General features: G+C 42.0%; 1 protein-coding gene across 1 annotated transcript in view; it reads right to left on the minus strand.

Moving 5' to 3' along the window:
- Positions 1-237: 237 nt before the first annotated feature.
- Positions 238-27,806, minus strand: part of SMAD7 (SMAD family member 7) — a 49,995-nt gene continuing 22,426 nt past the window's right edge. The window contains exon 4 of the mRNA XM_066617116.1: positions 238-2,530. Coding sequence (XP_066473213.1) covers positions 1,992-2,530 — 539 coding nt within the window. The 3' untranslated portion in view covers positions 238-1,991. The remainder of the gene's footprint in view (positions 2,531-27,806) is intronic.

The raw sequence follows: 27,806 nt of genomic DNA on the forward strand, positions 1-27,806 counted from the left end.
TAAATTAACTCATCCTAACAAAATAAGGTATACACTGTATCAGATCAAGTGTACATTAAAAAAAACCAAATATTTAATGGAACATACTTCTGAAAAACATTCAGGCTGAAATTCTGTACTCTCTTTCCTGGGAACAAGCTCTACTGAAAATCATGGGACTTATTTTTGAGTAGACATGAATTGAGTTGTGCTGTCAGCTGCATAATACCCACAGGGGGAAAAACCAAAATACAAATCTTTGATTTTTATCTCTTTTTTTTTTTAATTTGGCATTTTGTTATTTGCATTTATATTAAAGCAAAGTGCATCTTTTCTTATTTTCTTGTTTATACACATTGCACAATACATAAATAATGATGCTTATAAAACGTCTTTGTATTTACAAGTAATAATATATTTATATATAACATAAAATACATTTTTTTTCTTTAATAAATCTCAGGGGTTTTTTTTTTAAGGAGTCTCTTTTTTTGTTGTCGTCGTTTTGTTTTCCAAAGCACTTCAATGCTAAAATTCCAATGAGAATGCTTCTCTTGTTCACTTAAACCTTTTACATTTAGAAAAATAGCTTATGTTAAGGTCTAAACATGCTCATTGAGCTAAGAACAGTGTAAAATTATCATACTGAGCGTATGAATTCAAGAAGAAAGAAAGAAAGAAATGACTGCAATTTCTGGATGCAAACAGTACTATCGGAAACCTGACCACGGCAGGTTACCAAGAGATAAATACTGAAAATCCTTTTCGTCCTTTAAAAAAAAAAGAAAAAGGTGTCTGTAGGAGGTCTGCATCTCAGATCAATTTGCAAATCACAGGTCATGCAACTTGTTGTTTTCCTGGCAGGATGGATGATCACTGAACACAAGAGAAATATGAGGATACTCCATCTAACCCACACTTCCTTCATGAATGAGTTCTTTTTCTTCTTCACGGTAACATAGAAATGAAGTATTTAAGTAAGAGCAAGGACAAGTGGGAGTGGCTGAACAGGCAGGAAGGAGCCAAAAGAAAATGTAAAGTGTTTATTAGCAACAAGTTTTATTCCACTGCATTTGCTCCCCACTCTGATTTTATGTGCACACATACTGTGTACATTCATTTTGTGCTGGCAAGTGTGAAGCTTTTGGTGAACACCGAGAATAGGCGTCCTTCGTATTAGCAAAGAAGGTAGCGTGTTTGTAATAAACAGCAATTAGAATAACCTGCCATAAGGTGGAAGCAGTAAAAAGATGAGTTGGTGTTGTGGGTGGGGGGGAAGGTCAGGGAAGAGGCATCTCACTGCAATCGACTCATACAAATAATTTAGGAACACGTTTGTGAGGAACCTGCCAACGCCTGATCATTTTGTCCAGCAACTGCTTTACCAGGATGGGAGTGTCTATGCACATATGAAGCTTCCCTGCCTGCAAAGGCTTCTCTGTGCTTTTTAAAGGGGAAAAAGACCAGATTTCATGCACTGTTTTTTTAGGTGCGTAAATCTGCTCCCTCCACTGAAATGAATGAGACAGCCCAAGTGAGCAAGAACACTGTATCTAATGGTGCACAGACAAGTCTATAACTGGGGTGTACCTGTGTTTATAAAAGAAAAATATAGGAAAGAAATCAGAAGATTCTTTGAATCCAAGAGAGGGAGCTATGCAAAAATCCAAGTTGCATCCAATTCCACCCACCGAGTTTAGCTTAAGAGGTACAAAATTATCCACTAATAAAGGTCCAAAATGAACCTCTTCCATCTCCTGCTCCTCCCAGGTGGCCTTCCTTTCCCCTTCTGAGTTATTGGTCATTCATACTTTTAGAAAAAAGTATCAAAATAATGAAACCAGAGAGAAGGGGGGGGAGAGAAAGAGAAATCTTTCCATAAGCTATTTCTCAAAACAGGAACAAAACAAACAAACAAAAAGTTTGCATGAAAAAGCAAGCACTCAGAAGGAGATATTTAGCAGCAAAGTAGTTATAAAATGTCACTGTTGAGTCCAGACTAAAGTCTTGAGTCATCGGTTATTAAAAATAACCTCCAACCAGCATGGGCAACTGCTGATGAACTGTCTTGTGTAGCACTGGCCCCAGCCTTTCACAAAGCTGATCTGAACAGTGAAGCCAGTCCATGGCTGCTGCATGAATTCGTGGTCGTTGGGCCGCTGTAAGCTGTATGCTTTCTCATAGTCAAATGCTTTGATGGAAAATCCTGGAAACACTTTGTGAACTAATAACGTCCTGGAGTCGGGGTTGTCCAGTGTGGCCGACTTGATGAAAATCGGGTAACTGCTACGGTTATAAACCCACACCCCGTCGACTTCCTTGGTCAGCTGGATGCCATAGCCAATCTTGCTTCGGACTTTCTGCACCAGCTGGCTTTTATTGTCCGAATTGAGTTGACCGAGGCAGAAGCCGTTCCCCTGAGGTAGATCATAGAAGATATCCAGGGAGGGCTCTTGGACAGAATACAGCCGACCCACACGCGTCTTTTCTTCCCAGTATGCCACCACGCACCAGTGTGTCGGATCCCCTGGCTCTTGTAGAACTTGGGAATCTGGAGAAACAAGACAGGGGAAATATAAGTTTAACCTCACAATAGCATGCTTAAACCTCCTCAAAACAATAACAAAACACAGTCCGATCTAGCAAGCAAGCTCTACTACTGGCCTATAGCTTGTACCCAAGAAGTGACTCAGGCCCACTAAGCCATTTGGAAGGTTCTGGAGAAGTTGAACTGTGGTGGGAATCACCTACACAAGTCTTTTCTCATCATCCCCAGGAAAACTTTAAGAGGTGAGTTGAGTGAAACAGACCTGATGTCATCACAACCTCTGCTGGACCATTCACAAGGTCTACCACCATGTCCAGTCAGGTAATATGCTTCTGAAAAGCAAATGCTGGGCTGTTACTTTAACAGCCTGCTTTTGTGCTTCCTGAAACCTCTAAGTGGCTGCTGCTGGAAACAGGATGGTAGACTAGATAGATCTTTGGTCTGGGCCAGCAGTATTCTTACAGGCTTATGTCACTGACACTTCACCATATAACTCCACATCACAATGGCCAATGTTCTTCATGCACAGCTAAATGAAGTACACTGTAACTCCAAGGCCTTCCATAAAGAGCACAGGTCAGGTTTAGTGACAAATTGCAAATCTCTAAAATCAACTGTTTGGGACTGATGTTCATTGCAGCTTTATCTCCCCCACCTTTCCCTCTATACACTTGAACAGAGTTAAATGATCACACTGTGGTCAAGGAACTGGTTAAAGATGTAATACTGTCCCACTGCCCTGCCTATCCTACAGTCAATTTCCTTCCCCACTCCAACCTGCCTTCAGATCCTGGATGCTGCTATTCTGGTTTAAGCCAACAGTGAATCAATGGCAGATCACATAATACCAAAGAGCTGCTAATCAACCACACACATCTTTTGTAATGTCAAATGTGGGTAAGTAGAGCTATCGCACTCTAACCCGCTGTGTACATCATCCTGTTCTTAAAAGCAAATCCCTAGCTTTGTTTCATATAATTCTAGTTTGTTTTTAAGAGGGGGGGGGGAGGACAGACAGAGTAATAAAAAGAGAGTTAAACACCTTTCAACCCAGAGTGGAGAGTAAGGCAACATCATTCGCTATAATTTACAGGACTGATTCACGCCTATAGCCAGATCTCTGCTCATAAATGCTAAAGGATGGAGTTAGATAAGCTATAAATCAGATTGAATTGCAGTTAGACTGTGGTTTGTGGTAGCAGGGTGGAGACCGGAAGTCTTGCATTTGTTGGTGGAAAAAAATGACACACACACACACACACCCCTTTCCTTCCCTATCAAAGCCCTACTTTCTCAGTCTGTTTCTATTACTAAACAGAAGACAGATTATTACCACAATCAGGGCTGGAAGGGAGGAGAACGAGGAGGTAAGGGCAGCGCATCAGGTCCATGCCATTTAGCCATGAATTCCATAAAGCTTTTTACAGACAGGCCAAGACCTAAGCTCTGGAAATGTTCTTCAAAGAAAAGAGACATGGCATCATGGCCAAGCAGGGAACTGAACTTCGGACTCCCCATTCCCAGTCTAACACTCTGGCTCCATTTAGCCACTTTCCCTGCCAAAGCCTACTATAGCACAATGGAATTCTAAAGACTGGGAAGCATGGCGAAGGTCAAGCAGCAAGGGCCTAGTTTGGCACATACAGCACTACGGTTGCTTCTGCAAAACTGCAGAGGCTCCCACATCGCTAGGGCAACATCAAAATCCCAACCCCCCAGTGAAAGGCCCACATCAAGTGGCTTTTTCCCTATTAGTATCAACAATCTCCACTGAGGAATGCTTTGGCAGGGGGAGGATGCTGGGTATTCCATGAAAGAAAGTTTCCATATAATGATGACATGAAAGCCAGGCGTAGGACACAGGGACATGCGGTGGGCGGAGAGGCAGGGGAGCCAGAGCCCCCTCACCAGAGTCCTTTGAAAAGCACCGCCGTGAGACACCCCAGCACTCACAACCCACGCACAAAGTGGCGTGCTTTTCGAAGGACTCCAGTGGAGAGGCTCTGCCTCACTTGCCTCCCCATCCACCGCACATCCCTGGTAGGACAGTTGTTTTGAGGTGGCCATCAGGCTGCAGAAGTACACTGGGCCTCACTTTGCAGCGGCTTTTAGGCACTCTTTTATTTAGTTCTTAAAGCCAGTCTTATCCCACTCTTCTCTGACCTGGGCACAATGCATTCTGCCTTCAATTTATAATAATGTACTCTTTTAAAAAAAAAATGAGAGAGGGGAAAAATCATGTCGTGTAATTTCCTCATTTCAATGCCAGCTAGGAAAATATTTCCTTAGTAGCTTGAGGCAACTACTAAAAATGAGCCAATGTTTGCAGATTAGAAAGATAAAGTTTATGGTCAACCTATCTGGAAAAAGAAAAGGGGGGGGGGAGAAACTCATGTCCTGCAAGCAACTGAGGCCTTGGGGATGGCTTGCTCCTACTCGGAGGTAGTCCTTGATTTTGTCTTTCAGCTCTTCCCACCCTCATCCCCTTTCAGTGCCTCACAATACTGTGTTTCATATAACTATCCCACTGAAACCTGGCACCAAATAGGCAGCCAAGGGGAGGGGGGGGGAAAGAGTTGGAGAGTTGCAAAGCATTGGGAGAAGCAAACTCTCATGTCAAATTACCTTTAACCTAACTCTCCAAAACTAATTCAATGTAGTTTGCAGGGGAGGGGTGTAGGGCACAAAGGGGAGGCTTCAGAAATGGCACAACTATTTCCCAAACCAAAACAAAAAGAAAAAAAAATGGCAAGGAAGACCTCAGCGTCCATGGAAGAAGGAAGAAAATACCACGTTGAGGAGAGGCAGGAAGAGTGGAAAAGAAATTTCATATATATATGTGTGTGTGTGTGTGTGTGTGTGTGCGCGCGCGCAGAGGAACCTTTCTGTAGCCACACTACTGCATGAAAGAAAATCCCTCAGATGGCATTCTCTCTCTTTCATCTCCTCGACCCGCCAGTCCACCCAGCAATTTTCAGACAGACGTCAAGAAAGAGAAGTTTTCAGATTACGTTAATTGCCAAGCCCTAGATAAATTGCAGGCTCTTCCCTCTTTGGTGCGTGTCTCTGTCTGTACCGGAGAAAAAGAGACAGAGACTGCTTCATTGTATGCCCTTCAAACTAAAATCTCACCACCCAAGCAGGCTGCAATGACCTCCTTGGAAGAGGAGAACAAAAGGGAGTGTGGAGAACCACTGGGCAATTGTAGATTGTCATTTACTGAATGGTACACTTTGTGAATCTGTATTGTCCTTTCAAGGGGTAAGAAGAATCTTACCCGCTCTCTGATTCACATGACAGAAGTTCAACATATGTGACATGCCTACTAAGTGGTGACAAACACGCTGTAGTACGCTGCCACTTCATGAAGGGCTGTCCACATTCACCCACTATGGTACAGAGGACAGAGTTGTAACTGTTTCTGAAAAGTCCTAGCCTGTGCTCTAAACCCTGATGGGCAACTGTGTGCAAGCCACTTTCAACCTAACATACATCAGAGTTGTTAAACACATGAAAAAACCTTCAATCTAGTATACTATTCCAAACTTCTCCAAGAAAGAAGACTATTCTAACATGATATACAAATATCCCATGCTTGGCTTGATTATTTCTATTCAGACAGCTCCACACAACTTTTTGAACTTATTTTACATCTGGAGATGGTCTGGTTCTTTCCATCCACCTGCTTTAAACATGGAATGGGTGCAGAGGTTATCTGAATGCTGCAGTGTCTGCTAAGATCTTGACCTGCTGCTACAGAGGTTTCAAAATCTGCAAAACAAATTTGGAATTGGGGAGCACAGCTGAGCACACTTCACCACTTTAATGTTCCATTCAAACTGGCAAGTAATTTGCCAAAGGGGAAAAAATAAAAGCTCCACAAGGGTGGCTGCTCATGTTAAACCAGCATCAACATTAAAAAAAAAAATGCTGTGCAAAGCTGTTTGTGCATTGGTGCTTCTGAGCAGGCTGGTTTACCATGGAATAGTCATTCAGGCATGATCAAGTGCTAGAACAACAATCTTACCAGTGGTTGTCAGTCCGGTTGTCAGTTAGCACTCAGGCAGCATGCAACCAAACTGGGCAGCACCACTGATTTGCTACTTACTACAACTGAATACTCCTGTTCTACAGTCAATTCTCACCCCCCAGTTGCAACTCACTGTTAAATGGGACTGAACACTGGAAGAACCAGTAGCCACCCCAGGAGAGCCAACTATGCAGATGGTCCCATTATTCAGTGCCACAGCTGGGAAATTCGCTCAGAAAGCAAAGGCCAGAGCAGTAATATATCATGAGATAGTGAATAAGACTTCATTTGCATTTTCAGCTGCAAGCAATTAACACAATTTACTTATCATTTTCATGAACGTGGCAGGTGGGTGACAAACTACTGCTTGCTGTTCATGTTCCATTCAATTTGTGGCATTTTTAGCTCTGAATATGCTATCCCCTAGATTGAAATGTTCCATTCAGTCCTTGAAAAAATCTTGGCTTCTCCTCACCTTCCCAACACATGCAATAGACACTGGATCTAATTTAAACATGTCTGTCTAACTCTGCCTCCCAATCTTCAGGTGGGCTGTCTTCCCTTTTACATTTTTTCAAAACACACAGAAGGAACGCTTATTAAATGTTCTCCTGTCACTGTAATGAACCACAGCTGACTCTGCTGCCATTGACCAGAACAGTGTTCTGAACTTGACCCTGGGCAGGAAGTTTTACTTCTGTGTACAACACAGGGAGTGCCCCTGACTACCCCAAAAACGTATGTCTGTATGCACCCTCCAGCTGAGATACTCAAGATTACTAAGATCCTACAGATCGCCTTCAAGTGCTTGGGAAGGACACATAAAATTCAACACGGGCTGTACAATGTCCAACCCAGGTTCACAGTTCCATTAGTGTCAAGGTATTCTTCACAATCACTTACTACAAAGGAATAACAATGGGCAGTATAACACCAAGTGAAAGTAACAGGGGAAAATTAATTTCCCAAAAAGTTATGGGGGGGAATAGACAGAAAGATATTTCTGAAGATTGCCCACTATACCCATATATAAGTGGATATATATATTCTCATATATTCTCTTCCCTTTAAGAGAAGCGTATCATGAACATCACTTCAGAATAGTATTTTGTCCCTGATTTTATTCTTTAGTAGTCAGGTCAACACATGTACAACTAAATTTTAGAACTAATACAATAAAGGCGTGTGTCACTCCACAACCTTTCGCTTAACGACAGACTGCATATATGACGGTGGTCAAAGCACAACAAAGATGTTCTTTTTTATTATTATTGAATAAAGATATGGGGTACAAGAAACAGATGTACATGGGTTGAAGGTAGTACAAAAGGAAAAAACATTGGGAATTCGCCGAACTGTAGTTATTACCATTTTAAATCACCATAAAAAAAAACCCATTAATTACTACTTTCTCCTTTAATGAGGCAGTCGGGAGGCTCTTAATGAAAAGAAGAGGCAATGTGGCCTCCAGTGCAGCCAGCTAGTTTCTGGCATGGGGTGTCTGTTTACACAACAAAGCACTAGGTTGAGCTGAATGTTCGCTTAGCAACCTGATCACATAGCAGGGATTGGAGAACGTATCCTTGTAGGTAGATTTTTTGAAAGGATAATTATTTGTTTACAGAACCTGAATAAAAAACTGATACAAAATGAAGCTCTAAGAAAATTCTTATTAGATTGTGGCAATTACAGGTTTTTGTTTAACTACACCAAATCTGAGTCTGGATTCAGTTTTAGATTTGACACCTGAAAGAGGAAACTGACTGGCATAGGTGAGAGAAGGAAAAGAGAAAGCAACTAAGGGAATATAATGCATGTCTTCCATGGAAACAGGTTGCAGATTATTTTGCCTGCAGAGGCAACGCCTAGAAATTCTCTTGTTAAATATAGTTAAATACACCTGGAATAATGAAATGCAAATTAAGAATAGAAGAACAAGGCTTACGTTATCAAGAACTGCACACAGCCAAACTACCTCAAAGAATGATCTGACCAACATGGCATCCAAGCAACTTTTACTCACCTAACCAAATGCCACTGCTATCGTTGAAGGGTGGTCAAAGGCATCTTTCCAGCGAGAGTGCAAGAGAGATTTACAAACACTGGATCTGGCGCACTCAATAAATCTTGATCCAGTTCTCACAGCAGCCTCTAAATGTACACTCTCAGGGGTGGGTAGACTTTATAGACTTCTGGGAGGGGTTTTTTTGGGGGGGGGGCAAAGGCCTTGTGAACTTCCAGTTACAAAATGGCAGCTTGTACATCCAACTTACTACAGAGTTGAACATCTGCAATGAATCTTTGCTTCTCATGGTTACTATGCCACACAAAAGCAAAACTCAGGTTGTGCAAGCAGGGAAGAGAAAAATATTTAGAAATGGAGGGGGGGGGAATTGGCTGAGTTTACTTGGTGGTGAGAGGCAATTCTTTGATTATTATTTGGTGAATACCTCTGAATATCAACCTGGGAATGCTGGTTCAAATCCCATCCCAGCCATAGACTTGCTCATAGACCAGCTTCGGTGTTTGCCTCTTTCTCTACCAGCTCTCTCATGGCTCCTCTGTGAGGGCAACAGTTGCATGCGCTATGGAGGAAGTATGGGAGTGCGGACAAAGGTGAATGAAAGTGCCATACTAAGGAACTGAGTGGGAATTAAGTCTACTGAGCTTCTAAATGTAAGACTTAGAACAGTGTTTCTCAACTATCTCCCTGCTGTAGCACTTTTCACAGTCCACCTACTGGAAGTACCACCAGAAGTAACTGGCGATGATGTCATCACCAGTTGCTTCCAGTTTGGGAGGCCAGATGCACCATGACAAACAGCGGTAAAAGGGCTTCTCTGAGCATGAGAAAAGCACATGTGGGAGTTCAGCCCGCCAAGCTGAGCCTCCTACAGCTGCTTATCACGTTGCATTGCTGGTCTCGCTGTCAGGCCGTGACGGTCTGAGAGTCCTGCATGTTCCACTTGATACCACCTCAAGTACCACTGGTAATACAAGCACCACTGGTTAAGAAACGCTGTCCCAAACCACAAGTCTTATGGACTTAGCCCTGGGAGCATCATTCCGTTTGTCCCCATGCAACTGTGTGGTCCGTGGTTTCCAGGTGACCAGCAGCAGCTATCACAGAACCAGTAACTACAGGTGCCCACAGCGAGTCCTTTCTCACCTTTTCAGTGTCACTGCTCACTGTCACTGCTCATCACTTGCACCCATGTACACACACACAGAAACTGTCACCTCCACTCCACAATTAAATATAATCACATGTTCCTGTTGAATTCACCAGTCTGTCCTGTCCTTCAGAGTTGTCAAACAAAACAGACAAGAATATAGCCCTAGGACTGGAAAATAAGCATGGCTGGCCCAGCCAAAATGCTGATTGAAGCAGTCACTTCAAGTGATGGCCTGGAAGAGGCAGCAAGCTGACAAGGGGTGCCACGCCTCCCTGCTCCTGCCCACTGCCCCCCCAATTTGTGACCCATCCAGTTGCTTCAACTGGTGCTTTGAGAGCAAGAGGCAAGGACTGGCGTGGCAGTAAACCACTTCTTCCTCAAGGACCGTTGCCATGAGCAACAAAAGGAGGTGGTGCTGCAGGAAGCAAATGTTCTGATCACTACTCAGTTCAGTTCCATGGGCAATGAAAACAAGATCACTGTGCTTCTGCCTCTTTCTTGACCACCCTTCTTGTTTGAACATGGTTGGATGAGCAGGTGCAAACAAGCAAGAGGGAGCAGTCCAAACAGCATCTCCTATGGGGCAGGAAGTCTGGTCTAGAGGGTAGAGCCTCCGTCTGCCTGAAGATAACATCCACAAGGTCGCCAGTTCGAGGCCACCGGCACCGTGCGACCTTGAAGCAGCTGACAAGCTGAAGCCGAGCTATTCCATCTGCTCTGAGTGTGGGAGGATGGAGGCCAGAATGTGAAGCCAGATCGAAATGAAACACCTGAATGTTGTGGTTCTTGAAAGAAAGAACCTTCTTTCAAATTGTAAAAATCCCTATTTAATAAGGGATTTAAATAAAGCCTGCCTATGTAAACCGCCTTGAATGAAGTCTTGAATAAAGACCAAGAAAGGCGGTATATAAATACCTGTTGTTATTATTATTATTATGCACTGCTATCACTGCCCAGAATGGCTCTGACAACAAGTGGGAGGGGCTACTTACATTGTGTGTTGCAGCACCTGCAGTACTTATGGTTTGCCCCCACCCCAGCTATGCTAGTGCATACTATCAACAGCAATCAGCTCTGAATGCAAGAGGCTACCCATATGGGCACACAGCAATCCATCAAAAGCGTTCAAATGTTTCTTTGCTGTTGAAGGTTGCAGAACAGATCTGATTAAGACTGATCTAACCAAGACTGGGTAAATTATCTGGATCTAACAATTCCTGTTGTTTGTTGCTTATATGGAAAACAATTTTTCACAATGGTGATCACCAATGGTGACCTTTCACAATGGTGATCACAATGCAACTGTGTCTAGTTAACTGAAACTCCCACGTCCTTCCATTGTGACTGTAGAAAAAGAAAACTGAAAGAACCGACTCCAAAGAAGCAGCCAGGCTCTGGTGTCAACACATACTTAGGGAGTCCTTAATCTGTGGATTACTGACCCAACAGACCATAACATCTCTTTAGGAGCCATTACAGGCTATTGTGTCAATGGGTGATTATGGGGGCTTTAATTAGCAGATTCACAAACCAGATCAAACAGTAAATTTGAGTTGGGATCTAATTGGCTAGTTCTTTTACTAAGCATATGAAGTAATATTAAGTTATGGGTGTTTTAAAGAAAAAAACAAATCCCATCCAACAAGAATGCCCTTTGAATTAAACATTTCTTGCCACAAAATAAACTGGAAATTCCATGAAATGTAGTTTTCCCCTCAAGTAAAACTGTGATACTGTCTAACTTGTCTGCAAACTCTTTGCTTTTGAGCAGTCTGTGCTGTCTTCTTGTCTGCTCCATGCTCAGACAGATCACCAAATTGGTGTGAGGTCATATTTTCTATCCCACAGAATTTGGATCACAATTTGGCTCTATGGGAGTTTCCACTTCCATTGTAAAAGCAAGTTCCTAATCTTCATAGTTGTGGAAGCTGTTTGAGAACACTTAGGTGCATGTTTAAGAACATCCATTCCCCCAAAGTCTCCAGTCTTGGCCATCTGAACTGACGGAACACACAGGCTGAACGGTCAATCATAACTTAGGCATGCTTGATCTTGACTGCACTAAACCACACACAGTCTGCCAGGCACATGACATTCACAATCAGAGTGGTTAGAGTAGCAAAAGGATTCCATCTACCCCAATGATGCATACTTATGGATAAAGCAAGAATTCTAATCAATGCTGATAATCCAAACGCACTGACATGGGTCATGCTCATCCACTTGGCAATAAAGATAAATTCAGCACACAAAAGGAAAACAGGATCACAACCCTCTGTCTTGGCCTCTGGGAAGACTAACACCTTGCAACATGTAAGAGATGCTATAGTCCTCTCCCAGCAGCTGAAAGCAAAAGATCACAAACTTGTGATGGGCATGATCACAGTTTCTCACCACCCATATTGCCAAATGTGTGAACATGGCCATGGAGAACAAGGGTGTGAGTCCGTGTGTGTGTGCGAGTCCGTGTGTGTGTGTGTGTGTGTGTGTGTGTGTGTGTGTAGAGAGAGAGAACAGGAAGACCTACATCTCACAGCATTTTAAAAAGAGTATGCAAAAAGCAAACAAAAAATTGATTCATTAATGCTTCATTAGTCACTGCTGCTGTCTAATTATGACAAGTAATCAATTACTGCTGCTAAGAAACAATCCAAAGAGGAAGATGACGGGAGGGGGGAGAGAGAAAAAAAATCCTTTTTAAAGCCTAATTGTATTTTCTTTAAAAGCCAGCAGGCAGGAGCCATTGAGTCCTCAAATGAGGATGCTTTATAGCTAGAAAAAACACACACGTCCTCGCACACAACACAGAAAAGGCTGGCCTGCCTGTCTCTAGTGGTTAGACTAGACTCCAGCTTCTTCTGTCCCAGGCAAAAGGTCTCATCAGCCATGCAAATTATAGTGTACTGTGGTGTCTGAAGGCCGAATTTCTACTTAGCTCAGAAAAAAAAGCCTTAGAAGAAGGGCGGGGATCAAGAAACCCAGCCAATTCCACTCACAATATTTACAGTAAATGGCCCTCTTTGCTGTTGTTTGGTGTACAGCCCAATCTAATTATTTTTGAAGTTTTAATTTCAAGAGCCACTTTTCCTCCTGTGTGTCTCTTCTCTCCTTTTCAAAATACCCCCCAAAGGAATACTTTCCTCCCCCCTCTTTGACTCCAAAAGAAGTCATTATTTTTAATAATCTCTACAGCAGTTTTATGTGAGCGAAAACATTTTTAATCCTCACAGCAACCCTGCAAGGTAGGCTAGGCTGAAAGAGATCAACTTCCTACTCAACTGCTGCCATTTTATGGCTGAATGAGTTTCTAAACAGTATGTCAGAATTGCCACCTGATGCTGCCTGAGACCCACTGCCATGCATTTCCCCACCACCATAAAAAAAAAGGAAACATAGCCATTTGCAATCCTTGTCTATAAAACCAGAAGTAGGGTCATACTGGAAACTCCCAGTGACCTGCACCTTCTGTTTTACTTAAAGAGACCACAAGGAAGGAGATGGGGGGAACCACACAGGCAGTGGTGATCGGTTTCACTCTCTTTACCCTCAGTATTGGCAACCTTCAGTCTCGAAAGACTCTGGTATCGCGCTCTGAAAGGTGGTTCTGGAACAGCGTCTAGTGTGGCTGAAAAGGCCGATTCGGGAGTGACAATCCCTTCCACACCGGGAGCAAGTGCAGTCTGTCCCTGGTCTGTCTCCCTGGCTATGGGCCTTCCTTCTTTGCCTCAGTCTGTTGGCCAAGTGTCTCTTCAAACTGGAAGAGGCCATGCTGCACAGCCTGCCTCCAAGCGGGCTGCTCAGAGGCCAGGATTTCCCACTTGTTGAGGTCCATTCCTAAGGCCTTCAGATCCCTCTTGCAGATATCCTTGTATCGCAGCTGTGGTCTACCTGTAGGGCGCTTTCCTTGCACGAGTTCTCCATAGAGGAGATCCTTTGGGATCCAGCCATCATCCATTCTCACGACATGACCGAGCCAACGCAGGCGTCTCTGTTTCAGCAGTGCATACATGCTAGGGATTCCAGCACGTTCCAGGACTGTGTTGTTTGGAACTTTGTCCTGCCAGGTGATGCCGAGAATGCGTCGGAGGCAGCGCATGTGGAAAGTGTTCAGTTTCCTCTCCTGTTGTGAGCGAAGAGTCCATGACCCTAACCTCTTACCATTCTGTAAAAGGAACTCATGGGGAAGGAGCAAACTAGCAGATTGCCACTGCCTGTCCCCCACCCCCACCCCCACCCAGGCACAGGTAGTGGATACCCACTACTATCACTACTATCCTACCAGCTCAACTCACTCCTTCCTTCCTTGTGCAGTCCTTTTAAGTTTAAAGGTTCCATTCAAGGAACGAGTGAGATGAACGGATAAGAGTGCAGAATACCGTGACTCCATCCATGGTGGGCTGGAAAAAGGAAGTGGCAGGCTCAGGCTATAGGGCACCCCAAGTCTGCAGCTCAATGCAAGCCATGTAAGCCACATCGCGGATGGGCTGGCTCTGATCCAGCCCCTGCCAGCCAAGGGGAAATTCACAGCATAAAATTATCAAGCCGCAAGTAAGCTGCATTACACAGTACATTACAGAGGAAGATGGGAAAATCAAACTGAGACTGATATATTTATCAAGTGCAATTCTACCATAAAAAAAGAGAGTCAGACTAGATAAGTTATTCTACTTCAACCAGACAATGCTGATTAGAGATTGTGCCAATGTTCTGGGTGACACAGAAGCCTTCATTGAACTAACCACATTTCTATCCAGCCTGATGAACAGAACCTCGAAATCCTGCATAATACTACGCCAGCAGACGCTATTTCAATTAAATAAAATGAACTCTAACTAGACCTAGCTCATTGTTTAAATTCAGGAGCCAAATGCACTGCCAAAATCCCTTACAATTTTCTCTCTCTCCAGCTATACCAATTCCACAAATTCCTCCCACACACTTCTTACCAATTTTCCCCTTGCCTGTTCACCATACATTGCAGTACAACTTCTTCTCCAGGCAAAAGAAAGAGACCAGACCACATCCAAGGAATGTCTCTGCTAAGATAATTAACATTATGATAATGTAGGATATGATCCCCTAGCCTAAAACACTTATACATTCAAGATACCGCCTACAGAAAATATTCTGAAGATATCTCACACCCAGCTCCATCTCCAAACGAAGCAGGTCTTGTCCTGACAAGAGTCGAGAGGGGGGAAGCCCCACACAGAAAGGAAGGAAGCAATGGGAGGTTAATGTCACAGATACAATACACAAAATGATGACTGTGAAATCATGGGATTCTGAGGTTGCAGGCAGCATGTTAACTGTTCAAAGAGTGAGGAGGGCAGAGGGATATCATGGTACCAAGGGGCTTACAAACTGCCTTGCGGATTTTTGGAAGAAAAGTTGTGCAAGCATCAATATGCCCCACAGGACACCTTGATAAAAAAAAAAAAGAGAGAGAATGCAAAGGTTTCAAAACTAAACCCAAGAAGCATTCAGTGTCAGTAAGACTTGAAATAGCATCCCAAGATCTTAATAAAATATCTTTCATACTTTTGTCAAGCTGTGTTTTATTTATGCTCTGAAAAATGTGTTGGCACATGGGACTAAGTGATCTATGACCCGTTGCTGCCATAGTTCTCCCTATGAATAAGAACTCTGAACTATACTAATGCCAGTTTCCACTAGCACACTGGGTAGCACTGAGGACTTCCCTTAACCCTCAGCTTTTCTTCTGTACTGGAAACATATGGTTGTTGGGATGGAAAAAATAAAAGATCGAGCCCTACTTCTTACACTGAAAAATGCTCCAGAAATTATCTGTAACTCTCTTCAGTGTCATCAACAAAGGATGTTCAATTCAGTGTTCAACCAATGCAGGTTTCACAGCCTTATGGATTAAAAAATAAAGGCTCCTACAGTTCAACATGCACTTTAAAGACCTCAAAAGAATTAAAGCAATTCTGTCTGTGAAGTCTTTCTACAGCGGTACCACCTCTTTTCCTCTGACACCCTAGATACCTGGATCATGATCACACCAAGCATGACTTAACAACCCCTTAACATATCTCATCTTCTGTTCTCAATAACAGTCAGTTCACATGTTGCACAGGGTTGTGTTTCTCACAGGTGCGAGAGTTCAGTGTAACCTGTGAACCAAAGAACTCCAAGACAAATTCACACAGCTTCACTGAGCTTGGAGAATTGGAGGATGTGGGGGGGGGGGGAGAGAGAGAAATGGGCTTCTAATTCATAAAAGTGCACAGATGTAAGGCACTTAGTCCTGAATGAGTACTCAATTCTATCCACCACAGTTCACATAAACATGACATGGTAATGTTCCGTGACAGAATCATCCACGCTCACTCCACTGGTTGACTGTGATGAACAAAAATCTCATCCAAATGATTGGCCAAAGGAGTTTTTTAAAAAATTATTTTTTCCTTTTAAACTCCAAATGACTAACATAAATATACGTGAGCAGACTGGACTTTTTGGAAGATTAGTGTATCACCCATGCTACAGAACCAGGTGTACTAGTGGTGGTTGGTTTGTTCCTTTGGATTTGACAGATAAAGGCTGCAATCCTAACCTCACTTTCCTAGGAGTAAGTCCCAATGAACACAACAGGACTTACTTCTGAGTAGACCTGGTTAGGATTGTGCCCAAAGTCTGTAAATTCTTTTTGCTTCTGATTATCAACGCATCAATGTTCAAAAGCCCTGTAAAACCAGTCAGCAGAAGAAGAAAAAAAAATCAACAAAGCATGGTAATCTAGCACTGCCCATACCTGTTTGCTCAGAAATAAGTCCCACTGTGTTCAATAGGGTTCCCTCATAGGTAAATGTGCATAGGACTGCAGCCTAAGATACCAAACTGGAACTGAATATTCAGCAGTTTTACATATTTTTTCTCTTGCATGCCTAACTGCATTCCATACAGATACACTATACTTTCTCAAAGTCTAATTTTAATGTGTCAGTGAAGAGAGAGAGGGAGGGAGGGAGGGAACCTACAGAAGAAAGGAAGCCCTTCTCAGTGGTAGGACACAAAACGAATGTTCTCCGCTTGCAAGACGCAACATTAGGAATTTCAGCCAAAACTCTCTTGATTAAAACAGAGAGTTTTTTTTTTCCTAGAGAGTAGGAAGTGTTCTCTAAGTGTACATATAAGCAACAGAAAATACAGGCTTAGAAACATTTTTGTCATCCCCCTTCCGTTCTCATCTGTCTTGGATTCATCCCCCCTAATAACAATTATGAAAACAGTTTAGATGGGATGGCATTTTGAACATTTACTACATTCCAGCCAATAAATTCCATTCCCGGATCCGATGGAAGAAAAGTACCCTCCCTCCACCCCCCTCCCCCTTCTGCGTTTTCCCCTCCCCTGGCTTTCATTCCTTCTGTCTTTCTTTACAACCTAATACCCTGTCGACTCAGGGCCAGGGCCTACTTAGGGGGAAAAAACAACACACAGCGCCAGACTGGAGACAGCATGCAGACTGAAAAAGTTAATCATTACTTCTGTCTGCCTTCATAATCTAATCACTTCTGTGCCTAAGCGTGCAGCAAAAGCGCTCTCTCTCTCTCTCTCTCCCTCTCTCTCACACACACAAGTCACTCTGCAAAATCATTCCATGCTAGTGTATGTCCTTTTCCCCCTCCCCTCTGCCTCTCTCTCCCTACCCCCAACTCTCCAGATACAAACTCTGGTGACCCCCCAAGTCAAGAATGAAAGCTAATAGCCAAAAGCAACAGAGAAGGGTATTTAGACTAGCTCTGCACACTGCTTATCAGACAGAAACCGTTTCCCACCGCACTTCACCCCTCCCTTCCAGTCTTCTACCTTACACAGTGGATTAATAACACTCGACAATTAAGGCAGTACATTACATTCATGAAGCTAATTAATCCTCCCAACATTCCTGGGAAGCAGGAGGTGGGGGAGAGAGAGAGACTTTATTTTTACTCCATTTTAAAGGTGGGGCAGGGCAGCAACTCACTCTGCTGTTCTGCTATGAGGAGCACAAAATGTGCAATAAGGATCTGCCATTGGTTCTTCACTTTTAGGTTCTTACAGCCTCATTTAAACACTTGTTCCTGACCTAGTTTGCCACATCAGTCTAGACAAGTGAAAACTGCGTCACCACAAAGTGGGTTAAACCTCCAAGAGCAGTCTGAGCTACCGTGACAAAGTCAGGTTTTGTCTAGACTGCAGTATTTGCACTAGATTCAGGTCAAGTTGCCACTGGGCTCCCTTTCGGTGCTTTGTGTTGCTGGAGAAAACAGAATTACAGCCCAGAATGGAGAGGAAGAGGAGGAGTTTTAAATAAATTCTGTGTGCTAAAGAATGCATTGTTTTGTTTTTTCCCCCTTTTCTAGCAGCAATCCTGCAATAGAGTTGGAGGAGCTATAAGAATAGATAACTAACATGATCAGTGGGGGGTGGGTGTCTTTCTCTTGAAGAAGACCACTAGAAGGGCATTTCAGACTCTAAAAATGGTCAGGGAGAAGGAATCTGACAGTGAAATAATGGGGAGAGGAGAATGAAAGTGAATGGGGGGAAAACACTGAAAGAACTATATCAGCAAAACTGATAGGCAAGCAGTTTCAGAACATGCACTTTTTTGCACAATGGATAATACCTTGTGAGATTCATCACCAAAGGATGCTGCAACAGGAACTACCATAAAATATTTTTTTAATGGATAAGCATGGTCATGTGGGATAGGCTCTTGGACACTCTTTCTGAAAATCTAGTATCCCTATCCAGAGGCAGCATATCTCAAAGTACAAGCAGCTCAGGTCAACAAACAGAAAATGGGATACCACCATCAGCTTTCCTGAACTTCTGACTGGTCATCTCAACATTTCCTTGCCTGCATCTGAGTGAATTATGGCACCTCTGCACTTAGGAGGGGTCTTTAGGGGAGGGGACACAGTCCATAGCAGAGGATTTATTTTGCATACAGAATGTCCCAGATCCAATTCCTGGAATATTCAAAGCGGGCTGTAAAATACCCATCTGAAACCCTGGAGACAATACAAAGCTTGATAGACCAACGGTCTGACTTAGTATAAGGCAGTTTCTTATACAACCTTATTATCAACCGTAGATGTGATTCACACAGTTTATTATTCCAAACAGACCTTTCTGTTTTCCATTTAACAGACTAAATGCAAGGGTCTTCACAAGACATTTAGGCAAGGCTTTACTAGTGCCTCATTTGCTTTGTTCAATCAGCACTAAATTAGTTTGTCCTACTTGAAATAATATATTTTAACAATTAGCTAAGAACATACAGAAGGCTTTGCACTGTATCATCACTCCCAAGAGAAGCCCTCATGGCAGCAACAAACTTTCTCAGATGGTCAAGACTGTCTATAATTGTCTAGCAACGTTTAAAAGCAAACAAGAAACACTTCAGGTTCCCAGTCTTTTGGCTTCAAGCATGCATTCCTTGCAGAAAAGTAACTCAGTCTAATTTCCAAAGAGATTTAACTGACCCGTGCAGTTGGTAATGTAAATCTGAGAGCTGCTTCCTGAAAGTCACTAGTTCTTAAAGTTAATTCATAACTTAGCAGAGGTGATGCCATGGATCAGCTAGAACTCTGGTTCCCAAACGTTTTAAACTGGCAGCTCCCTTGACCTACTGGGCCATTGGCCATGGCTCCCCATTAGGGCTACAATCCTATAAATTGTATAGGGCAAGCAGGTTTTTCACAAAGATTTTGTAGCTTCCCTGATTGGTTTCTGTGGCTCCTCAGGGAGCCACGGCTCACAATTTGGGAACACTGGGTTAGACACTGGCTGAGGACCCACACCCATTAGAAGCCCCCCTGTGGAAAATTCCTGCTGTTCTAAAATCCAGATCAGCAATGACCATGGAGGGTGGGAGTGGGTGGAGGGTTGAGCACTGTTCCAGGGCACAAAGCAGCCTAGCAATACTATTGCACCTTGGGTATCTGCTGCTCAAAAAGCAGAGCTGACAAAGTGAGAATGAGCTGTGTTTGGTCATATGCAGTTGTCAGGGGTTGCTGAACTTCAAATTAACATATGCAACTCATTTGCATATGTCAAGCATGAGTGTTGAAACACATCTCTCTCTTTATGGTGTTTGCTTCTACAGATGCCAGTGTTCATTCCAGGTGACAAATGCACTTGTGTGAATCAGCCATCAGTTTATTTGCTTATTTGCACTTGAAGATTTGATGACTGGATATACAAGATTTTACAGTTATTTCTTTAGTACCTAAGAGCTACTGTATGCTTGGCTGTGGAGGTAAGATCTAATGATATATAAGAACTTTTAAGAATAGCCATGCTGAGTTAGATCAACGGTCCATCCAGCTAAGCATTTTGTATTTTGACAATTACTAGCCATGTATCATAGATGTTTGTAAGTAGGGCATCACAGTAATAGCCATCCTCTATTATTGGTTCACCCTAAAATTGTATGCAGTACAATCGAGTCCATGGTGTTTAGACTTTCCACCATTCCATACCACCTGCCATGGAATCCTAAAACACTGTCAAGAATTCTGGGGGTATATTTTTGAAAATTTTGTATAGCCTGTGATTTTTGATTTTAGGGTTTTTGTGCTATTTTTATGGTATGGCTTGCATCACAGGTGTTTTATATTGATTGTGTATTTTAATTTAATATTTACCCATTTCTCCCCAGCCCACAGATGTACACATTTGACCTCTGTTGCATATATGCAACGTTAGGCAGAAATGGCTTAAATTTTTGATTTTAAAGCTATACATTAAATTCATAAATATTATCAGTAATTACTCCAGTCAGCAAAAAACTTGTGCCTTTGCCACTGGTAGGTAACAAGAGTTAAGAGCAAAACTATGTCAGTTTTATCTGACATATAGCAAACAGAAATTTTCTATAAGGGTAACTGACAATTACTGAATATACCAGTAACTGTTGGAATATTCTTTTTTTTACCTGTTTGTTGCTCTGTGTTATGATTGGAGGTCAAAACAATAACCTGCCAATTTTTTTTTAAATACATATTTCAATGTGCATACCCAGTTTAGTGGGGCACAGCCCAGGTCTACTGAACCTCACTATCAACCCACATGAATTGGAATGTGAAAACACTCAACACCCTCTGCATCTCTACATTACAGGGAAAGAGCAATACTAATAGGCTAATTTCAGTGAAAGTTTAGCTGGCATTACAGGTCATGCAGCTGAAGATCTCCCTAGCCAAGGAACTCCATGGTTTCCTAGAACACAGCTTGAAAACTGTTGATTAATGCCTTTCCCACTTGTGACTCAGTAGTTGCCCATTGGATGTATTTTCTATATTCACCACTCTCCTTTACTCTCAGCATGGTAAAGACGCTTTGGAAATTCTAGATCAATAAATTAAGTACACCCATGTTGTCATTACAAGTGATACAGCCTGGGGCCAACTTTAGAAGCAATAAAGTGAAAGTGCTTTAGACATTCTCAGCTCTGGTTCACTGAGCATAAATAAGACTAGCTTCAGAAGTTAATGAACTTCTAACCAGCGATGACTACATACATTAGCATAAAATGAATCTGCATGTCTTTAAAAGGGCGGATATTAAGCTAACCGGACAAGAACCTCCATTGAAAGTTGGCTTCACAATCACGCTCACTTGGAAAAGATAAATTTGTTTTAACCTACTCTTGGCAGCAACACAGTACTGTAAACATCGTCTTCGAACAAAAAAATGACTATCAATAATAATTCCAACATTCCTTATCAGATACATACCTCATCTACATATACATTACACACACGCCTTGCTTTCAGCCATAACCCCACCTCTTAACTAAAACTGAATTTAATTTCTTAAACAAGCTGCTATAACCCATAAAAATACTTCTGCACTCCAAATGTATTTGGCAGCACTTCCCAAAGTTCCTGGGCTTATGCAACGCCCTTCACATCAAACCATGAAGTGAGTTGCAATGATGTAAAATGCGCCATGCGATGACATCACCAGCCACTTCTGGGTTGGGAAGCTGAACAGAGCCTAAAAATAGCAGTAAGAAGCCAGGGTGGACGAGAGTGCTTTTTCAAGAACACGGTTTTTGTGCAGTCTTGCCCACGATGCCAAACCTCTTGCTGGTGGGCCTCCCACAACGCCCTGGACAGAGCCTCACAATGGCCAGATTGGGAACCACTGGTACAAGGGATCTCCTTGGAACTAGACTCAACCAACTCTACCAGTGGGTCTTCAGCCAATTAACCATCTATAGACAATAGTGAAACTTTAACAGGGACTAGAAAGTTTCTACTCTCCAAAACTTCTATGGGAGATCAGTATGGTCATGAACAAAACATCACCCACAGCGATTTAACAATAGAAGGGAAACTTTTCTCAAGCAAACAAGAAACATTAGAGAGAACTAGCAAATAATCTCTCAAGTGTGACCCTTGCAGAAGGCAAGCAATCCTACTGCAGGCTATGACATCTAACAAGGAAAAGTATCTGTGTTTCTCCTTCATCACTATTTTAAAAACCTCAGTACTTTGTACTATCTTAACCAAAGGAAAGCTCTTTTGCATTTTTATCAATGATGAGAAAAGGCAATGAAAAAGAAAAGAAAAACTTCTGAACAGACAAAAACAAATGCCCAGAAAGTATTATGGATAAATACATTATCAGTGAGAATAAGGGAACATTGAATCTTTATGCCTAGAAAGAGTGCCCTCTACAGAACAGTTGAAATGCCCTTATTAGTATGCAATTACCCAGAATACATCTTGAATTTTTGGGTGTTTTTTTTTTTTAACATTTCCCCAGTGAGCTGCGGTTAGGATTCCAGTTTTTATTAACAACGCTCCTTAGAAAGTATTTTTGCAAATGAATAATAGAACTGGGTTCTCTGCTATTTCCTGGAAAATCATTTTATTTAAAAAGTCACAGCATTCTTCAGTTCTGCTAAACTGTCATAAGATATTGACCAGCAAATATCTAAATCTGACTACTCATGTGTAGCAAGTGGAATTTTCAAGGGTTGGTTTTCATGCATGCTTAGAAAAGTCATTTCCAAAACTAAAACTCTTCTCCCTCCCACATAGATTTTAGCAATAAAAGAAGATCAACATTAATCTTGCAGGGGCCCTCCATTCATCAGCCAACCACAGAGACACAAAGGCTCCCAAAGGACATACCTGAATAATCTATCAAGACAAGACTTCCACATTGAATATATTCCCTTCCATATGAGCTTGATTGAGTAAAACTGCATATGAAGAAATTGCATACAGACACATACACACACCAGCAAAACAATGAATGCATTACTAATATGTGAAATTTTAAATTAAGAGTTATGTTTCAAAATTATGCCAGTGGGAGGGGTGGGGAAAAGTAAAAAGGGCGAAAGAAACAAGCCAAGCCACTTCAGTCTGTTCAGACTGCCTAAATCATTTTGCTGCGTCGTCTTGTTGTGTTTTGACAAGTCACACTCATTGAAGGATCAGCAAACCTTTACATACAGACAACTACAACCCCAGGCTGTCACTGTGTTATGAAAACAAGCTGAAGTTAAAAAGAAAGAAAAGCAAGTTCTTTGCCATCTCTTGTAATAGTCTCTGTTTTAATAATGATGAGGTTACTTAGCTAGCTAGGTGTCTGTTTTGAGCCTGTTCAGTAAAGAAAGCTATACCAGACTACCAAAGCAAGTACCTGCTGCTTGATGCATGTGAAATCAGGAAGCTAGTCAAATTAGATGTAAGCACCAGGTTCACTCCCAACTATGTGCAGTCCTGACAAGTATACAAGTACTTCCATCACAGTTTCACTCTGTTCACGGTTTGCTTGTTCACATACAAGCAAGAAGTCTTGCCCTTCCATTGCGACAGAGAAGCATAGAGAGCAAGGTCTGTACACTGGACCAAGTTCCAAATAGGATGCAGAGTACAAAAAGAAAAGAAATTTGAATCACTGAGACTGGCCACTGTTGGACTGGCAACAACATTACACACACACACACACACACACACACACACACATACACACACCCTGCATTCTATGTGCTTGTGGGTTTCTGCCAATCAGATCCATTGAGAAGTAGGCAATCTGTCTAGCACTAAAGGCCACACTGGTATTACATCAGGATTCAAATGGCCTAAACTAATCTGCATGCAGTAATTGCATGCAATTAAATTGCAGTTTGAATATCACTTTCATGAACATGGCATGAGGCAAACTTACACTTGAAGGACATGTTACTTCCTTGATTCAGCAGAATTCTTATTCTGAAATATGTTATTAAATATTTCTATTATTTTAAGTTGCTCTCAAATGGATTTTAACACCCGAATATATGTTTATATTTAGGTTTTAAAATCACAATATTAAGGAACAAACACAACATTATTAGATCCTTGGGTGGCGGGGAGATGTCTATGTGGTTTCCTAATAGCCTGCTTATGAATTTCCACATTCACTGAGCCAGTGCTGTAGCTGGGCCTCTACTCTGAGTAAGAGAGGCATTTATGTTTATTCATCCATACACTCGTTAATAAATAAGGGTCCTGTTTTTGTTTTGCAATCATACTTTTAGACATATCTCTGTAAGACTAGAAACTTATCTGAAAAGAAAACCTCCAAATGTTAGAATTTGGAGGAGTCATTACTAAAATACAAACTACACGGATGCTCTTAGAGTTAATTGCAACTGTATTTACACTTATACTTAAATAGCTAGCCTAAGCAGATCCTGCTAAAAGAGAAAAATTTAGGCTCAACGTTCAGGGCTTTCATAACTGAAGCAAGGATATCATAGGCCCCTTTGGAACATGATTACTTGATAATTACTTGGTCTGAGAGGGTTTCTCCCTCCTACCCTTCCAAAGGAAGGGTTTAATTGCACCCATTCTTTACAGGCATATAATAGTCAAGCCAGATCCACCAAGACAGCTATAAAAGTTGTTTCCTTTTTCATTCTTGCTAATGCACAGGGAAGTACTGAAGAGGCTTTCAAAGGAATTCCTGAAAAAAAAAAAGAACTGGTGGTTTAATGTTTTTCAAAGCACATGAACATACCCGCAGTGTTCAAGGGAAGACCAAACAGATACAATTTTCCCCCTCTGCGTAGAAAGGTTAAAAGGGCAAGTAAGTGCTGAGCAAATTTTTATGAAGTCTTTTTTTTTTCTCCTCCAGTCCACCACCACCCCAAGTTAAAACCGAGATAATGACACTGGGTAGGGGACCAAGTTTGAAGCCTAGGCAGCCAAACCAAAATCAGCTTCCCAGCCAAAAAGCTCACTTTGCCTTGCCTTTTGGGGAAGGAAGCCGAGAGAAAATCATGAAAAGATTCTTCAGTAAACTGAGACAGGAGGCGGCGGGTAACATTCAAGTAAATATGACCCTGCTATTAAAATATTTTTTGAAATAATAAAAATAAAATCAAGTACTCAGTCTCTCTCTTGCTTCTCATCTTTGAAATTAGGCCCCAAGAACATGAGATTATTAAGGGGGGGGGGAAGGCCCTCAGTGCCCTACCTCTTCTTTCACTAATAATCATGTTTCCTTCCTTTTACCCTTTCCTTGAATTTTATTTCTCATAAACCAATGATGCAATATCCTATCACATTTTAATGTTTCCTGTTAAGATCAAGGTGAAAGTTACCATTATGTATTTAAAATACTATGAACTAGCAAAATGTCAGAATGAGGCAGAAAATGGCTTTCTAGTTGTGAAAAAAAAATGAATGTTATTGTAAGTGCACATGTGTGTAAAAACACTTTCCGAAGATAAGGGGTTAAGGGGCTAATTTTGTTCTTGAGTCAAAACACTGAAGATTCACCAGGAAGAATATGATCCATCTTCCTTTGCACTGATCACAATCTACTAGGGTAAGTGAGTTAATATCAGAACTCTGTGGGCACATACAATCATGTAGGTCTTTCCTACCCACCAGGCTCCAGTGTTCACATAGGAATCTGCTGTATACGGAGTCAGAACATTAGTCCACCAAGTTCATTATTAAAAGCCTTTTCTGCCCAACGTTGCATATATGCAACAGGGATCAAATGTGTACACCTGTGGACTAGTCAGAAATCTCCATATAGGACTGGGGAAGACTCTTGTCTAAAACCCTGCAGAGCTACAGCTAATCAGTGTTAACCCAAGAGTCTTTTCCAGTCCTACGTGGAGATGCCAAGGATTAAACCTGAGACTTCTACAAAGAAGGCATGTTCTCTACCATTGGGCTACAGCCCTTCACACATATACAGCGCACTGGAGAGAGATGACACCACTCAGTGAAGCAGCTTCTATCCCACTGAAATGTGGATCAGTGTAGCCAATATCTCAGCTGTTCCTGTGAGTACTCACTAGAGCTGTCATTTTTGGCAGAAGGTAATACAGATCCTAACACAAAGTACTCCATGAATAAACCAACTGCCTACACAATGTCAGTAGCCCTCAAATGCCATGAGACTTTCTTATTAGTTATTATTATTATTAGCAGCAGCATAGATTTAAAACTGGAGGCCTGCTCAGGCTGAATGTTTTGGCACAAAGCCTGCCAAAGGCTGTGGAAGGGTGTGAGGACCAAAGAGATAGCTACAATCCCTTCCCCACATTAAATACTTGGATATGAAAGATATCTCTCTTCACTGCAACCAGACAAAAATAAAAGAAACCAAGAGGAAAAACCCTGCAAAGAAACCCTGATTAGAATGATCCTGCTGCAAGTCCTAGTCTTTCTGAAGACATGCTGGTCCCACGTGATTAAATTACTTAGCCATTCCCTCCAGCAAACAACACCCAAGATTTTAATGTTGGTTAAAAGAACTAATTAAAAGCCAGGGGCCAGAGATCCTGAGAGCTGCCAAGCACTTTAAGTTCCCACCATTTTGTCAGCGTCTTGATACAGCATCAGCTATTTATTCTTGTTTATAACTCCACCGTTCCTGAACAGCAGACGACTATCCCGCAGCTGCACCTTAGAACAAACTTCACAGCAAACAGCAGAATGTCAGCAGACTGCCAAGTTCTTTGGGTAAAAAGTTAAGGAGGTAAACATGAACTTTACTTTCTTTGTGTGAGACAAACTGAACTAAGGCTGTGTAACTGCACTTAATAATCTTGTTGAGCTGAAAATAAACTGGAGAGGAAGCTACTCTGTGACACTAGGCAGACCGCCAGGTTGCTCTGCTTGGGTCATTCAATACTGTTCAGAAGGATGGTACTTGCTGGCAGGTGACCTCTGCCTGGCCTGTTGTCATCTTCTTTTACATGGCTCACTCTCGAGGTCACTATAAGACGGCACCAAGCAGGAATTCCACTTTCATCTTCTTGAAACCATGCTGTCTGATAAGGCTGTGGCCCAAACCCAAATATTTGGTCAAAGGGATGAGAGGTCAGGTACCTGCATCTCTTCAAAACCACCCCACGGGAGTCGCAGTGGCTTGGAGATGGGTGGTTGATAATGCAAAGTCGATAACCCAGGAATAACCTTATAGTAAGACATCTGGACCATCAAGGAGCATTTACATTCTCACCCTCGTAACAGAACATACACAGCAACAGGAAATTCATGTTGGAGAGGAGTGTCCACCTGAGATGTGCTCTCAGTGACAAATAGCTGCCAACTTTTGATTACTAAGTGAAAGGTATCACAGAGACTTTGGCCCAAAAATCCACATTAGTTTTATGTGTCTTGGATTACAGTTGCAACAGGTTGGGTAAACACAGCAAAATAAGGCTCAATAAATACTATAGCTTCTCCCATGGTTTCTGTGAGTGCATGACATTCTGGTTCTGTGATTAATTATCTGAATGGCTACTCTTTAGTAATACTTATTTCTAGGTATTTATACCCTGACTTTCCATCATAAAAATGTTGCCCAAGACAACTTGCAATAGACTAAGCCAATTTTTAAAAAAATCAAAAACAATATAATGATAAAACAATCTTCACATTTTAGATTAATAAGGAGATAGACAACTATTGCAAACTACTTCTAACAAATTTGATGCAATTTTGCCCTCATTTAATAGAACACTGATCCAAATAGAACCATTTGAAAACTCATCTGGAAACACCGTTTAAAAGATTGAAAGGCTCAG

Source organism: Tiliqua scincoides, chromosome 2 (assembly GCF_035046505.1).
Source record: "Tiliqua scincoides isolate rTilSci1 chromosome 2, rTilSci1.hap2, whole genome shotgun sequence".
Classification (NCBI taxonomy): Eukaryota; Metazoa; Chordata; class Lepidosauria; order Squamata; family Scincidae; genus Tiliqua; species Tiliqua scincoides.